The sequence below is a fragment of the Mchenga conophoros genome, linkage group LG3, assembly GCF_057382185.1.
Source record: "Mchenga conophoros isolate Kocher_MC1m ecotype Shallow Benthic linkage group LG3, M_conophoros_male_GT1.1, whole genome shotgun sequence".
NCBI lineage: Eukaryota > Metazoa > Chordata > Actinopteri > Cichliformes > Cichlidae > Mchenga > Mchenga conophoros.
The window spans coordinates 59,685,860-59,702,932 of NC_140528.1; the positions used below are offsets into that span (position 1 = coordinate 59,685,860).

The 17,073-nt window shown below is 39.8% G+C and overlaps 1 protein-coding gene and 1 pseudogene across 1 annotated transcript; one reads left to right on the plus strand and one right to left on the minus strand.

Annotated features, from left to right (window-relative positions):
- The first annotated feature begins 5 nt into the window (after positions 1-5).
- Positions 6-11,352, plus strand: LOC146579788 (macrophage mannose receptor 1-like). The gene is made up of 7 exons (XM_085265060.1): positions 6-33; positions 1,223-1,291; positions 4,172-4,510; positions 4,895-5,221; positions 5,454-5,545; positions 10,835-10,928; positions 11,064-11,352. The coding sequence occupies exons 1-7, from the start codon at positions 6-8 to the stop codon at positions 11,069-11,071; spliced, it is 957 nt and encodes a 318-aa protein (XP_085121186.1). The 3' UTR covers positions 11,072-11,352.
- LOC146579789 (uncharacterized) lies at positions 7,620-10,754 on the minus strand (annotated as a pseudogene).
- Positions 11,353-17,073: the final 5,721 nt, after the last annotated feature.

A 17,073-nucleotide genomic window follows, 5' to 3' on the forward strand; every position in this document is an offset into this window, starting at 1 on the left:
GAACCATGGGTCATAAAACTCTCATTTGTGCAGGTAAATCCAAACAGTAAAAACATTTTTTGTGGGTGACATCTGGTCACAGAGATTTTTATATTCATTGACTCATTTGTATTGCTTTACATGCAAGTCCACAGTATCATAGAAACTCAATAACAATGGTAGAGTTTAGCTTGGTGATACAATACGCTACCAAACTTTTGAAACAAACAGTGAGCTTGGTCTATAAACACTGAAATTTTGCAAACTTCATCTTTTCAGAGTTTTAAGAAGCAATTTCTATCACAGTCAGAGAGATCTTTTCATCCAGTGACTCATTTGCATCATTTTACATACAATTCCCACAGTGTCATTGAAACTCCACAAGAATAATAGAGTTTAACTGTGTTATGACAGAGTACAGTGCAATCTAAGGAGTTTGGAAAGAGTCTGGACTTCTTTAAGTTTCTTGGCGATGTTTCATCTATCATCTGAGAAGCTTCTACCATTCTGAGAAGAATTGGTGGAGTGTCCCAGATTTTAAGCCCTATTGGAAGTGTCCCTGACAGGGTCGTGGACCAACTATTGATAAATGCCAAATCACACGAGCCAAGATTTGAAAATGGTATTTAGAGAACTCTAAACACCCCCCATTAAAAAGACATGTCAAGAGACCAAATGTGATATGATTCTCTGCATTTATAACAAATCTAACACCAAGGTTTTTGCAAGCCTAAATAAAAAAACAGTATAAAACAATTTATAGGAAATGTTAAGCTTGCTCAGTTAATTGGTGTCATCGACATCAAAGGAGAGTTATTGTGTGTAATCGTTATAGAAAGATTTAGGCGTCCTGTACAAATGGGGAAGAAAGAAGAAGAAAAAAAATGGATGGTAAATTATTGTGTCAAAGTTAGAATTTTTGTAACTTTCCATTTTACAATACATTAGATATGAACAATTCTTTTTATTATTCATCTTTACTACCTCCTGCATCATTGAATAATGAATTACTTAGGAATTTAGTTAGGTGATTCAAAGACTATATGTCAAGATATGTGTTCAGTTTTAAATTAATTAATTATCATACATGTGTAAAACAATTGTTACTCTTTTTACTCTTTCTGTAACTTCATAGAAAATAACAAAAAAGATGATATATTTATACATTCAGTTTGGATATATCATCAACTGAATATGGCAGTATTCAGTAGATGAGTGCTAGTCATTCTTCTTTGGTTTGCAGGAATTTTCATAATGCATTTGATGACCACCACCAGACCTGCACTGCTTTCAGCAGGGTCCAATATAACAGGTAAACAAGCATGCACTGCAGTAGCTCAATCAGTGTTTTGTTTAGTTTTTTTCATCCATCCATCCATCCATTTTGTTCTTCTTGTCCGGGGCCGGGTTGTGGGGGCAGCAGCCCAAGCAGAGAAGCCCAGACCTCCCTCTCCCCAACCACCTCCTCCAGCTTGTCCGGGGGAACACCCAGGCGTTCCCAGGCAAGCCGAGAGATATAATCTCTCCAGCGTGTCCTGGGTCTGCCCCGGGGCCTCCTCCCTGTGGGACATGCCCGGAACACCTCATCCAGGAGGCGCCTAGGAGGCATCCTTGTCAGATGCCCGAACCACCTCAACTGGCTCCTTTCGATGTGAAGGAGCAGCGGCTCTACTCTGGGCCCCTCCCGAAAGGTCGAACTTCTTACCCTATCTCTAAGGGAGATGCAAGCCACCCTTTGGAGGAAACCCATTTCCACTGCTTGCATCCGCGATCTTGTTCTTTTGGTCACTACTCACAGCTTGTGACCATAGGTGAGGGTAGGGACGTAGATCGACTGGTAAATTGAGAGTTTCATCTTTACACTCAGCCCTGTCTTCACCACAACAGACCAGTACAGTGTCCGCATCACTGCGGCCACAGCACCAATCCGTCTGTCGATCTCCCACCCCCTTCTCCCGTCACTTGTGAACAAGACCCAGAGGTACTTAAACTCCTCCACTTGGGACAGGAACTTGTCCCTGACCCGGAGTGGGCACTGGCGGAGCACCCACCAGGAACGAGTCTGGCCTGTTGCCGGCGATGGGGACCAAGCTCTTGCAACGGTTGTGTAAGGACTGAATGGCCCGTAGCAATAGGCCAGACACCCATTACTCCTGGATCACCCGCCACAGCATCCCCCGAGGGACACGGTCGAAAGTCTTCTCCAAGTCCAAAAAACACAGAATGTCAAGAATGTCTTAACCAAGCCCGATAGGACTCTGGCTATTAAGAAATTCTTGCGCTAAAATATGTACTGTGCTTTCAATAACACATATGTGGTATTAAAATACGCCAAATGTTTTCCTTTTAAGCACATTTTACATAAAACCGATTTACCAGTAGGCCGCCATTGTTATTTACTTCTCAATGCACTCTGGGTAACCTTTCCAGTTTGAACCAGAGCAACCCGAGAGAGAGAATGAAAATAGTCAACTGCACTTAGTTTAGATGAAGATGAAAACAATCCGTCACACAAGGACGAGAGAGTGAGGGAAAATTACTGGTGTCTATGCGGCTACTGCTTGCCAATGGCAATGGCGACTGAGAAGGTTTGTTGTAAAGCACCAAAACTTTTTGAAGCCGTATGTCTTAATCCAGATGTTCTTTGGGCAGCCCTTGTTAGCCTCCATGACCAGTATCCAGTCTTTAAGAAAGGGGACCGGAGGGTGTGTTCCAACTACAGGGGACTCACACTCCTCAGCCTCTCTGGGAAAGTCTATGCCAGGGTGCTGGAGAGGAGAGTTCGTCTGTTAGTTATTTCAAATACATTTTTATATTTTTTTTGAGCAATGATAAACCCAGCTGGATTTTACTAAAATTGAGGAGATTTTTTGGTGATTATAATGACAGTGAATTAATACATTGTCATACTTAAAGGGAAAACTAAAAGTAGACAAAAGTAGTAAGATCAGCATAATCTAATAATTTCCAGTTTTTTGTTTTGTTTTTGTTTTTCAAGCCAAGAGGACACGGTTGGGTTTCGAGCCATATCTGAACTGAATTCTTGGCCAGCATTTATTGCAGATCTGTTTCTGACTGAATATTCCCGAGACCTACTGGATTGACGTGTTTATCAGAATCAGAATCAGAATACTTTATTGATCCCTGGGGGAAATTATTTTTTTGTTACAGTGCTCCATTATAAACCAACATAAACCAACATTAAGACAAGACAGACAATACGCTAACTAAGAATAGTACAATATATACATATATATATATATATATATATATATATATATATATATATATATATATATATATATATATATATATATATATATATATATATACATAAGTCACTCATTAATAAATAGCTAGAAAAGAAACGTGTAGTTGTAGCAGTAACCAGTGTGTTAAGTGGATGCGTTGTACAGGGAGATGGCCACAGGCAGGAATGATTTCCTGTGTCGTTCAGTGGTGCTTTTCGGTAATCTCAGTCTCTCACTGAACGAGCTCCTGTGACTGACCAACATGTCATGGAGTGGGTGGGAGGTGTTATCCAACATTGTCTTTATCTTGGACAGCATCCGCCTCTCCGACACCACCTTGAGGGAGTCCAGCTCCATCCCCACAACATTGCTGGCCTTACGGATCAGTTTATTAAGTCTGTTGGCATCTGCGACCCTCAGCCTGCTCCCCCAGCATGCAACAGCATAGAGGATCGCACTGGCCACAACAGACTCATAGAAAATCCTCAGCATTTTCTGGCAGATGTTGAAGGACCTCAGTCGCCTCAAAAAATAGAGACGACTCTGGTCCTTCCTGTAAAGTGCTGTGGTGTTTGTAGCCCAGTCCAGTTTATTGTCAATGTGTACTCCAAGGTATTTATAGTCCTCAGATTTGCCAACCAATTAATATTTTAAAGTTGCAGACGTTTTTCATCTCTTAAAACCAGCTTGTTTCTTAAATTCCTTATTTCATGTTTCTTGATTTCACGAGACAGATAATTCATTGGAACAAACTCACTGAAAAAAATGTATTTTAGAATAAAACAGTTATGAGATGGGAAACAAAATATATTTTTGGTTGGTAGGATTAACTTGAGTAATCAGATGTGTATTTATGCATGAGAAAGTTGATGCTCGTTGGTGATGCACTTTGTCTGTTTTTAATTGAAGAAAGAAAGGCTAATCTGCTGGTTTTTTTTTAGTGCTTCAGCAGTATCACTTCATCAATAAATCCCTGACCTGGTATGAGGCTCAGAGCTTCTGCAGATTAAAGTACACCGACTTAGCAACCATAAATAACATGGATGATGAAAACCAGCTGATCAACACACTGGACGTGACATCATCATGGATTGGACTTTACAATGGACAGACCAACAGGTGGCTTTGGTCTGATGGCAGCGGTGTAACGAGCTTCACCCAGTGGAGCCCTGGTGAACCAAACAACTATGGAGGGGTTGAGGCATGTGGACAGATGAATGATAACGGCCTCTGGAATGACGTGCCATGTGGATTTGCCATGGCTTATGTGTGTTATGAAAGTGAGTAAATGACACAGTGATCTTTAAAGCAAATGTAAACTGATGCAATTACATACAGTGATTAAGTTGAAATAAAACCTTCAGGATTTTGATATGAATTATTTAATGGTGAAGATAAATATAAATTTATATTTCTTATATCTAAAACAAAGAAAGAAAAATCATTAGCTGGGTAGCACACAAAATGATAGCCCAGGTGTGATTCTTTTAAATGTGTGCACATATATGAATCAATACACAATTACAATGGTTTAAGGCATTTAGCCACACTATGGCCCTCCTAAATGTTAATCTGGCTCTAAAAATCTTACCTGATTTCTACTTTTCTTGGAAGAAAAAAGATGTCTAACTTCCTTTTATTCCTCTCTCCTTGTATGTTTTTAGTTCAGCAGGATGGCAGCAAGAAGTATGTGGTTTACACACAGGGACAAACCTGGCCAAACAGTCAAGATCTGTGCAGGCAGAAGCACACTGATCTGGCATGTGTGCATACAGCACAGGAAAATTTAGCGATTGCTGCAGTTACAAACGTAGTGTGGTTCGGTCTGTTTAAAGATTCCTGGTACTGGTCAGATGGAACAAAGACCTCCTTCAGGTACTGGAAAAGAGGCGGAAGTTATAGTGGAAACTGTGTTTCTGTGGAAGGATCACAGCAGGGACGCTGGGTACCAGCTGACTGTAACCAGAAAGGAACATTCATGTGTCAAGGAGGTAAGTTCCTGAAATACAAAAGCAATAAATGAGTTCCTAGAAAAATGTGATGTTTTTAATTAGGTGTCTGAACTTGGATAGAAAAATAATAATATTCATAATAAGGATCGCAATCAACACAACGCTCAGATGAACCAAAACAACTTTCTTCTTCCTTTCCTAGATGTAAGAGCATTCATCAAGACAGTCTAAATAATGGCTGAGATTATTTTTCTGTGTTTGTATTCTGGAGGTCTCAAGCTAAAGAAGATGGTCATAAAGATGAAGGTGCAGTCTGATGTGGATCTCACTGACTCTACTACTTCCAGCCTATTCCTACAGAAGGTACAAACATAGCTTCAAGGGTCCACCAGGGGAAACTGGTTATACTGCAAGAGTTCATAAAATTACAGTAAACAGAACATCAACCAAAAACTACCTACAGAAAAAAATAATACCAGTATGCAAAAAGTCTTGAGTAGAGTCAAAAATATAAAAAGAGTAATATTTTCAGTGAAGCACATCTGAAACACTTTGTTATTTATGACATCATGAACTCATCCCTGAGGTCTAGCAAGACTGTCAATTCTATTTTTATACATAATACATTATGGTCTGTGTGCATTTGTTTTTGAAAGTAATAGAAACTAAATAAAAATATTTAAATTCAACACTTAAGTATCTCCTCAAAGTCCAACTGATGATTTAAAAATGGTTTAATTATTATAGTTATCTTAATGTTACACAGACAAGTATGAAGCTGTGTGCTAAATCTGGAGAGTTCAGTTCAGTTTTATTTGTCATATGCAAGTTAGCACAGGGTCAACATCGCAATGAAATGTGTTTGATGAGCAGAAGACAGTCACTCAGCAGACTGGTACAGTAGAAAAAAAAATAATAAAAATAAATAGAAAAATAGTAAGAGCAAAATATTAATAACATGTAGTAAAAGAAAAAAGAGATTTTCAGTTAACTGACTAAATATATATATATATATATATATATATATATATATATATATATATATATATATATATATATGTGTGTGTGTGTGTGTGTGTGTGTGTGTGTGTGTGTGTATATATAAATATATGTACACACTAGTGATTAAATAAAGAAAATCTTAAATAGGAATGTGTGGGGAGGGCAGATGTGCACTTTTTTTGTGGAGTGGAGTGACCAGTGCAGATTATACAGAGTACTTGTGAAGCTGCAGGGTAGCTTCTGTGTTGTGTGTGTTTAAGTGTTGTGGTTGAGGTGTCGTATGGCTTGATGGTAGAAACTGTTTTTAAGTCTTGTAGTCCGAGCAGACAGACTCCTGTAACGTCTGCCAGATGGTAACAAGGAGAAGAGCTGATGTGCTGGGCGGCTGTGGTCCTTGATGATGCTGTGTGCTTTACGGAGGCATCGCTGAAGATAAATGTCCTGAATGGCAGGAAGCCTCATGCCAGTGATGTGCTCTGCTGCCTTCACCACCCTCTGTAGTGATTTAAGGCTGCTGGCAGAGCAGCTTCCGTACCAAACTGTAATGCAGCTCGTCAGCAAGCTCTCAATTGCACACCTGTAGAAATTTGAGGTGATGTTGGCGTTCATGTCAAACTTCCTCAGCCTCCGCAGGAAGTAAAGCCACTGGCGAGCTTTCCTGATAGCAGTGTCTGTGTGAAGGGTCCAGGAGAAGTCCTCGTGATGTTGACTCCAAGGAATTTGAAGCTGCTGACCCTTTCAACCTTGACACTGTTGATGGGTGTCAGGGACCAAGCAGTAAAGCATAAAGGACACAGGTGGTTTTAATTCAAAAAAGGGGTTTTATTGACCCAAAAATATATTTAACAAAGCCAAAACTTAAACAGGCAGACCAATAAAAGAGGTCAACTCAATAGACTAAACTAAAGCCTCAAACAAACATATGACAAACTGACCTGCTGAAATGACACACAAGGGAACTTAAATACCAGTTTAGCTAAACCAAATGACACACACGGGCAGTGCTTTAAGTGGCCCAAAAGAGGTGCCGGTACTCTATTTTTTTTCCGCCTCCCCTGAGGTAACAACAACTATATTGAATGGGTTTTATATACAACAGTCAACAGACAACCTTATACAAAATAATAAATCATTTTATTAGTTTGTGGATTTGCTTGAGCTAGAAAGAGCTACTGAACATAAATAAAATGTGCAAAAAGGTATTGAAATTTTTTTTTAACAAAATGTACATAAAATAAATTATAAACTAATTTGTATTTTGCTCTCTCTCTTGAGTCCCTGCTGGTATCAGCAGCAGCACTTGTAAAGTGTACCTGCAGAGCTTGGTAGTTCTCCCATACTGCTTTCACTGTTCTCTCACTTGAAGCAACCCAAACATAATAACCATAGAACAGTAGAACATAATCTTAATGAGTCTTGAAGATGGTTCATTTCTTTACCCCTGAAAAATATACAAAAGCAGATTCAGCAAAATACAATCACAGTACACCAAATGAAAAATGAGAAATACTGTACAAATCATTTTACCTAGAAAAGGCTCCAGCACGTTTTGGGCTCCACTTTCCTTTCACTTTGGGCTTCGCAGTTTGTGGATGCTGCACTTCTCCTCCCTAGTGCCAACCATGTCTGCACATATGTTTGTGCGTTAAACTGATCCAAGGGTGGTCCATTGCATTTCAGGAAAATCATATTTGAAAGCCTTTTGATGTCGAGAGAGTTTCTTTTATCTGTCAAAGTATCATTCATTGAGCTGAAAGCTCGCTTGCATTCACTTGTTGATACTGCAATGGTGCGGACAGCTGTAAGAAGCGGCTTCAGGGCTGCTGGTGTCTTGGAAGCTTTAAGGTCTTTATACGCCCTAAATCCTAGGACACTTTCCCTCTCCCCAACTCTGAATCTCTGACATAAACGTCTGACCGCTGCATCCCCATATTGAATATCTAGAGATGCAGGCCAGGAGTCAGACTGGAGGACCTTGATGTCTGAGAGGAGGTGACTATCTGTCTTTTCAGATGAGGTTTTACTGACATGGGAGGAAGTTGTTGGAGTCATCCTGCACTTAACATTTTCAGCCAGGCTACGGAAAAATTGACCATGGTTGATTTTTATAACCCTCTGATTTTCATGCAGGCATACATTTCTGAAGATTTTCTCCTTTTCAGCTTCAATGGCAGTTTGTGTGTAGGGACCAGGTGTGGATACCATTGACTCAAACACCCGGATTTGTCGGTCCAGCTGCCTGTCGGCTTGATCCAAAGTCATGTCCCGTCTCTGGAGCATTCTTGAGAGGTCACTGAGTTCTGTGAGAGCGTCATACTGTACATGATGCCAAGACCACAAAAGAAACAGTAGTGAGAACATCATTGAGTCCTTTGTATTTTGCTCTCTCTCTTGAGTCCCTGCTGGTATCAGCAGCAGCACTTGTAAAGTGTACCTGCAGAGCTTGGTAGTTCTCCCATACTGCTTTCACTGTTCTCTCACTTGAAGCAACCCAACGCACTGATAAAACACGGCCTATGACAAGGTGACGTTGGTGATTTTCACTGGAAATAGCTGACCGCAGGCACACGACAAGCACAGACTTTCCACTTATTGTAGTGGATTCATCAGTGAGCACACACAATTTTCTTTCATTCATCACTATGTCATTGACTACCTTCTTTTTCATTTCAGCTACAATGTGATCCAGTATATTTGCACATGAGTTATTAGAGTGCAAAACTCTGCCCATCTTGACACCATTTAAGACTTGCAACTGGACATCTATTGGCATGTCTGTAAAGGGACGCCCATGCTTGCCAATCTTATAAGCTGCTCTAAACACATTGAAGTTGAAGCGTAGTCAGCCTTTCTCATATCTTCAATGTGTTTTTGCATTGTATTTTGTGTTGCCTTCTCTTTTATTTCAACTACTTTCTTGTGATAAATTGAGTCTCTGTGCTCTTTTATTTTCTTTCGTAGTGAGTTTTGTTGTGCAGCCTTGTCCCTTCCAAAAGACGAGATTAAGCACCCACTCCACTCCTGCGACACTCTCTGCCCTTGCTGCATGTCCACGCGAGCACAAACTTGACTACACACACTACAACCCAACTTTTGATTTCTGCTGATCAGCCACTTGTAATTTGTGGAGAAATACCGGACTTGTGCTTGGGACCAACATTCTGGCCACTCATGCTCGCTAACGCGGCTGTTGTCATCGGTAGAAATGGTGTCATTCTCGTCCTCGTCGTCGCCAAAAGTGCCGTCGTCCGCGGCTGCGGCACTAGTGCAGCTTTCATTAGCTTGCGTCTGACCTGCAGCGATATCATTCTGGCTCGGTGGGGTGTCAGCCAGTGAGTCCTCTGATTCTGACCTTGTTCTTTTACTACTCAGAGTCTGAAGCCAGGAGAGCATATTAAGTGTTCATTGTTTTTGTATTTTAACCGAGCAGCTGTTTGCGCGTTTTACACACCCTCTCCGGACCACGTTGAGTTGTTGACATGACAACGGCAAAAGCGACGCATGCGCTTTTCACTTGTAAAACACATTGGTGTATGGGTAATGTAGTCTCTGCTCTCGGTGGGACGAATTAGGAAGCGTGCTTGTGAAGGGCGCTCTGAAAAGCGGCAGCGCAGCCAAACGATTATAACAGATGTGCAAATGAGAGTACCGGTACGCTAAAAGCACGTTCTGGGCGCATGGAGAGGTGGCGGTACTGAGTACCGGTGCGTACCGGCCCACTTAAAGCACTGCACACGGGGGAAAACAAGATGGCTGCCATATAACCAACTAACACAAAACAATTAAACAAACATGAAACACCCCCCAGGCAATGAAGCATGTGGTGCAATCCAATTAGGCTGTCAGTGGTACTTCAGGTCTCGCAGCCCTTTGCCACACCTTTTACCAGACAGGAGAAGCCAACCCCCAGGTAACTCAAACAAAGAAAGATGTATTAATATAACATAAAACAGAACTTTGACCTTGCAAGGTTAATATGTGTGCACGCCATATAAACATTGGAAGGTGTGATGGAAAAATAAATACATTTAATAAAGAAACAATAAGTAGACTATTTTAAAGTAGTGACTGTAAATTAAACTAAAGTGAATCAACGGGTGGTGAGGTGTGGAGCTTACCATGTGTGGCATGCCATCACAATGTGGATGGGCTGGTGTTCCCTGACTGGTTGTTTCCCGTAGTCCACTATAATTTCTCTAGTTTTGCTGATGTTGAGAGTCAGGTTATTTTCCAGACACCACTGGTACAGCACCATCACCTCCTCTCTATAGGCCGTCTCATCATTGTCTGTGATGAGGCCTATGATGGTTGTGTCATCCGCAAACTTGATGATGATGTTGGACTCGTGTTTAGGAACAGGGAATATAGGAGGGGGCTGAGCACGCAACCCTGTGTTTAGGATGAGTGGTGAGGAGGTATGCTTACCAACTCTCACCACCTGGGGCCTGTTTGTGAGGAAGTTTAGAATCCATCTACAGATTGTTTTACCCAGCCCGAGGTCGACGAGCTTCGTGGCAAGTTTTGAGGGGATGATGGTGTTAAATGCCGAGCTGTAGTCGATGAAGAGCATCCTTGCATATGTATTCCCTTTTTCCAGGTGAGTGAGAGTATGTCAAACAATTCTTTTCTTTGATTGTATTTTTCTTTTAGTTGGAAACAATCCTGAGAGATCAAGGGGTGACTGATGTCCAACTTAAATATAAACGTGTATTTCAACCTCAGTTGAAGACCACTGAGAACACGGGTACGAGAGGCCTCCGTACAGGGAGCATCTATCATGCTAACCTTAATTTGAAACATACCAATCATTTTGTGCAAAGTAATTTAGTAAAAGAACAAACAAACAATCAGTGAAAAGGTTTTTTTCCTCTCTTTACAGGATGCTGAGAGCAGAAGTGCCAATGTCGTTTTACTGCAACATTAGTGGTTATAGTGGTTTGTAGAGCTGATGGATGGAAACAGATTATTTAAAGATTGTTGCGTTCCCCAGCAAATTTATTTACCCTATACTTGTGTAGTTCATAACAGCTGATGTATATTCTAACCTAAGTTATTAAGTAAATTAAACTTTTACTTACTTTAAGAGTGTAATTAAAACAGTAGATCTTGTCCTCATTTTCCCCCTAAGGTTTTTGGTCATAATATTGTAACTATGGGTGGGAAGAAGAACCTATGCAATATAACATTAAATATTGTAATATTTGTAATAATAAAATCAAAGTGCTAATAATAGATGCAAATCACTTTCAAGCTTTGAAAACTTTGCATTACAGTGCTTTGGACATGGCATCTAAGTACTTTATTTTGAAAAGACTTTCAATTTTTAAAAAACAATTGTGTGAAGAAAAATTTTTTCTGCTTCTTTCAGTCAGTAGAAAAAAAAAACATATTTATAGCTGCAACCAGACTGCTCCATTACTTTGTAGTGACTCTGATGTTTTCATTTGGTTACCATATTGTTATACGATAGCCATCTCTCCTAATCTGTGTTTATGGAGGCATGTGTTCTGTCTACAATAAAATAACTCTCTGAATGTTGAACCTTCTTATCCAGTGTTTTTCTGTTGTATTTATCCCCCCTTGCCTCACAGCACAGGTCTGAGAGAGATCATTTTTAAAACTAACAGTCTGAGATCACCCGGACAGGTAGAATCTCAGCCATGATAAAACCTTTCCCATAACTCTGGTAAGATGTTCTAGTCTATCCCAAAAAAATACAGTCATCCACAGTGGCTTCATGTGTCTGGCCCGTCGGTGTGTGGGAGCTGAGTCTTCAGTCCTGCAGAGAATACATGCAGGAAGAGGTGGAACTTCATTTTTATGGGCACACAATCAGCCAATCACATGCAAAGACTGAGATCACACCATTATGTGAAAGAAGGGCAGACGTTCTGAAGACGGTGGTACAGGCCAGGTATGCAGAGAGACGGGGAGCCGCATTTAAATGCAAGCGTGTCAGAAAAAGTAACAAGTGAACACATAAAATGAGCAGCATCTGACTACATTTCACTGATGTTGGAGACTGCAAAGCTGAATGCAGGATTTATAAAATTATGAGATGGATAATGTGATACGCATTTTTATTTTTTAGCCATTTTCCATTGTGGAGAATAAAAGGTTTCAAACTTTTCCAGGCTTTAAACCTCATACGTTCTCCCTATTAGCAGTGAATGCATAAAAACAAGGCTTTTATGAAAACACTGAATAAAAAATTTCTTCTTGAAAAAGACTAAATGTACAGTTCAGTATTGAATATTACATAAAATAAACTATGTACAAAGTGTCTTTGAATGGCAGAGATGCAGAAATGTGTGCATGTAGCACAGAGGTATTGCTCGTGTCTGAGCGCATAAATGAGTCACTGGCCTGAATGTGGCATGAAGCCATTTATAATTCTTACTCAATTTGATCTGCTGCTCACCACAAATAAGCAAGTAGAAAAATTTTTTGGACTTTTATTTATATTTTCACAGCTTTTACACTTTTTCCTACTGATAAAAACTTCCCGTATGATCATTCATACTACACAAAGTAATTATGAAATAAACAATTAACTTGTAGAACCAAAATGTTCCCGGTATTTGAGGCAAGAGGGAGTATGTTATGTTATGTGAAGGTGCAGCCAGAGCTCTGTTCTTGTTGTGTTTCTGGGTGTAAAATAAAGGACTTCACATTTAACTTTAACTTGTGATCTCCTCATAAAAAATCTGCCTAACATGTCTCTGCAGCAGCAGGAGACAATAAACATGTGACAGTATGTTGTGGTCAGATCCAGAGGTGGGACCAAGTCATTGTTTTGCAAGTCTCAAGTAAGTCTCAAGTCTTTATCCTCAAGTCTCAAGTCAAGTCTCAAGTAATGTCAGGCAAGTCAGAGTCGAGTCTCAAGTCACTGGTGTAGAAGTCCGAGTCAAGTCACAAGTCTGAAACTTTGAATTTCAAGTCCTTTCGAGTCTTTAAAAAAAACAAACGAAAAAATAATGTTGCAGTTATGCTAAATGTAAATATTAGACCATGTAATTTTAAAATCTGTGTTTTTCTCAACACATACAAAATAGTGAATTAGAAAATATACACAAATTGTGAAATTGCACCTCTTTAAAATGCAGCTCAATTAAACCTAGCTCCAAGAATAATTTTCACCGACAGTTCTGAGATAAGCTGCATGTTATTCTTGGATGCGGTTGTAGGACTGGCTTTAAAATCGCATGACAAAAATATCATACACATTAAAAAAAACTGTATCACCAACGTAGCCTGGACAACATTTGCTAGTTAGATGAAGTCAGCTATCTCATCTTAGCATATTTATATGGATATTTATAATTATACGGTTCTTGGAGTGAGTGCATACACTCATGAAGTTTAGTAACTTCCGGTCACTGCAACAAGCCCAGGTACAGTTTACCGACGGATGGGTACAGGACCTTGAAATGCACCGTGTAGAACGAAAGACCATCGTACGTATCATAAGTTTACCAGTCTCACAAATCGTCGTCATAAATACACATTCGTTAACCGTTTATTAATAGGACCTTTGAGCTCAACGGTAATTAATCAGTAGTGGAAATAATTTCTGGTACCCATCACAGAAATGTAGCAGTGACAATAATATTGTATGCTGTAATCGCACTGGACAATTAGTGATACAAAACAACTGTTTTATCCTGTGAATAAAAGTATGTTTTTGTCAATGTACCATAATAACAGAAGCGAAACGCAATATTGTGTCAGGACAATTCACTATTTATGCACAATAAATAAAGGAGCATAGCGCGACAATTTCTGTTCAGCGCCAGACTTGCTTGTAACCTATATCACCAATTATGTTATGAAAATGACGTATTAACTACAACAGCAGACTGACCTTTGTGGAAATGCTTGGAGCAGACTAATCTGTGAGCTGGAGTGTTCTAGGACGTTATATTTGGTCTTTGAATGGCTGCAATCCAGGCCACCCGTCGCGTCTTTGTTACTTCGGAAACATGGCTCGAACAATTTCTCTTCAACGACGTAATCCGATAACAACCGATCTCTTTACCCGTCGGCTTCCCGTGGCTGTCATGCGACCGGCTATTGCAGTTAATAATACAACAGCTTCTTGACATTTTTGTGTTTCTTTTTATCGCTGTGTGACTGATTTTAATTGAAAGCGCTAGTACCGCTTGCCACGAGTTCCCAGAATCCTTTGCGGTTCTACCCGTGAATGACGTCACATTTTCAATCTCTATATAATATGCATGTTAAATTTTATATTTGGGGTGAAATATCAAGTCTTTTCAAGTAAACCGGTTCAAGTCCAATTCAAGTCCCAAGTCATTGGTGTAAAAGTCCAAGTCAAGTCACAAGTCTTAGAACATTTTTTCAAGTCAAGTCTAAAGTCATAAAATTAATGACTCGAGTCTGACTCGAGTCCAAGTCATGTGACTCGAGTCCACACCTCTGGTCAGATCTTGTTGCTTTGTCTGTGTAAAAGGAAGGAAGCAAAAACTTATAAAAAGTGTTTGTGGTCTTCACAGCTCTTTGGTATCTGCTGTGCTGCTGCTTCACTCGCTGTCTTTACAGAAAGTTGTAGAAGTTTTCAGACGTGTCACTGCTGGATGTGAGGATGGGAGCCACTTTGCTCTGTGAGCTGGGCCTATTCTGTGAGTACATCACTGACTCCTATTGTTTGATTCATACTGATCCATAAACATGTTTTAGTAAGAAGAACAGAGCATCAGTCGTTTGTACCATTTCAGGTCATGTGATCAGAGGACTCATGTTTGTTACCAACATGTTTGTTTGTAGACTGGATTAGATTTTAGTGCACTGACTTAGATCAGAGTGGAGCTGGTTTAGTTTATCTAAGAAAGGTTTGTTTAGTTTGACAATGTCTGAAGTCTCTGTCTTTATTGTAGTGCTCTGTACACTCCTCTGCACTGGACACACTCAAGGTGACTGAACAGTTTTCACTTTATTTTATTGACTTCTTTTTATTCATTTAGTAAAGATTCATCTTAGCCTACTGCATCAGTTTTAAGCACTTTCTGGTTTTGCTCATTTTTGCAACACATTTATAATTTTTATGAACATGTTGCTTCTTGACTAAATAAAATAGAAGAATTTTGAAGATTTTCCTGCAAGTAGCAGGTTTTATGACATTAACATATGCTTTTTTTTTTTTAAATGTATGTATCTGTTTTACTTTAATTTTCATAACAGCAGATAAACCCAGGGCCACACTGACAGTAGAAACAACAATCATACCAGTAGGGGGCAGTGTGACACTGACTTGCTCTGTGCAGAGCTCTGATGGATGGAAATATGAGTGGTTCAGACGAACCCATAGAACCTTTGAACTTCAAATCAGAGATCAACAAAACAGAGATATCAGAGTATCTCAAGGAGGAATCTACCGCTGCAGAGGAACAAGAGGAAACCCAGATTACTACACTGATAGAAGTGATGATGTCACCATTAAGAAAACTCGTAAGTTCAGTAAATTAGTTTACTAAATATACAGTAAACTAAATTACTACATTCAGTCATGATTATCAAACATACAATGTTAAGGTTTCTCTGTTGATTTCATGTTTCTATTTGTATCTCTGTTTTAACCTATGTACTGTTAATATGTGTGAACAGTTTCCAATAAAGTTGTTGTAAAACAACAACCCAACTGGCCTCAGATATTCAGAGGTGAGACGATCACTCTGACATGTGAGGTGCAGGAAGGAGGTGAAACCACTGAGTGGGAGTATGGATGGAGAGGACCCAGGACACCCACACAGTGGACACACAATAATGATGTGACATTCAGAGTTTCTGAGTCCAGCAGTGGAGACTACATGTGTAAGAGTCGATGCAGAGATGACTCATATTCTTCAACAGAATGGAGTGAAGCCTTCACATTGTCAGGATCAAGTAAGTCATGTTTGTTGTGTGAGCCCAGGATGAATTCAATGGTCTACAAAGGATGTTACATTGTTACATTGTGACAAAGAGCTGCAGCTGATAGTAGCTCATTGTTGGCAGTTTGTCACCACTTTGTCTCCTGAACTTTCAGCTGGTATAGGGACAGCAATGCTGACCTGCTGCTCCATAACCTGAGTACAATAATGATATAAATAATGATAAAAAATGTTTTTTGTAAGCAGGGTGTCACGATCCTGGGTCTTATGACCCAGTGTTTTGAGTTTTAGTTCATTTTGATGTTCATAGTGTATGTTTAAGCTTATTAGGTTTCCTGTGTTCATTTGCTTATTAGCTCCCCCTTGTGTTTTCAACCCCTGTGAAGTCTCCCTTGCCCTTCATGTGTTTCATGTCTGTTGTCTTATGTTGCCATGTCTTCCTCTCATGTTTCCTGTTTGATTTTGAAGAAATCTCGTGTTTTTTATATTATGGAGTACGTTTTGAGTCCTTTGTTGTACTGTTTCTTTTTTCCCTAGATTTCAGTCATGGTTATCATAGGTTTAGTTCTTTGGCTTTGTAATATGGCTTCCCTGTGTTCAATGTTGTGTCTACTGTGACCTCTTTGTACCATGTTTCTGGTCCCTATAGTCTGTCTTCTCAGTTGCTGTTAAGTTTGCATGTTTAGAGTTCAGTCAGTGTGTTTCCTGTTTTACTTTGAAGGTCCATGTCTCATGTGAGTATTTCTAGTTATGCTTCCCTTGTCTCGTCCAGCCTGATTACTCCCAGCTGTGCTCTCCTTCTGTGTCTCATTCCCTCGTTATCTCTCTGTGTATTTAAGCCCTGTGTTTCTCTTTGTCAGTGTCGTAGTCTCCCTCATGCTGTGTGTGATTCTCCCCGTGGCTCCTGGTATACTTTATGATTAGCTTTCCCAGTTTAGTTTTGTATTACCTGTGTTCTATTTTTCCAGCAATTAAAGCTGTGCCTTTGAGTTCAAGTTC

Coding starts and splice junctions, on each gene's coding strand:
- LOC146579788 (XM_085265060.1), top strand. CDS start 6: ATGGGTCATAAAACTCTCATTTGTGCAG. Junction 34..1,222: donor TAAAACTCTCATTTGTGCAG/GTAAATCCAAAC, acceptor TTTGGTTTGCAG/GAATTTTCATAATGCATTTG. Junction 1,292..4,171: donor AGCAGGGTCCAATATAACAG/GTAAACAAGCAT, acceptor GTTTTTTTTTAG/TGCTTCAGCAGTATCACTTC.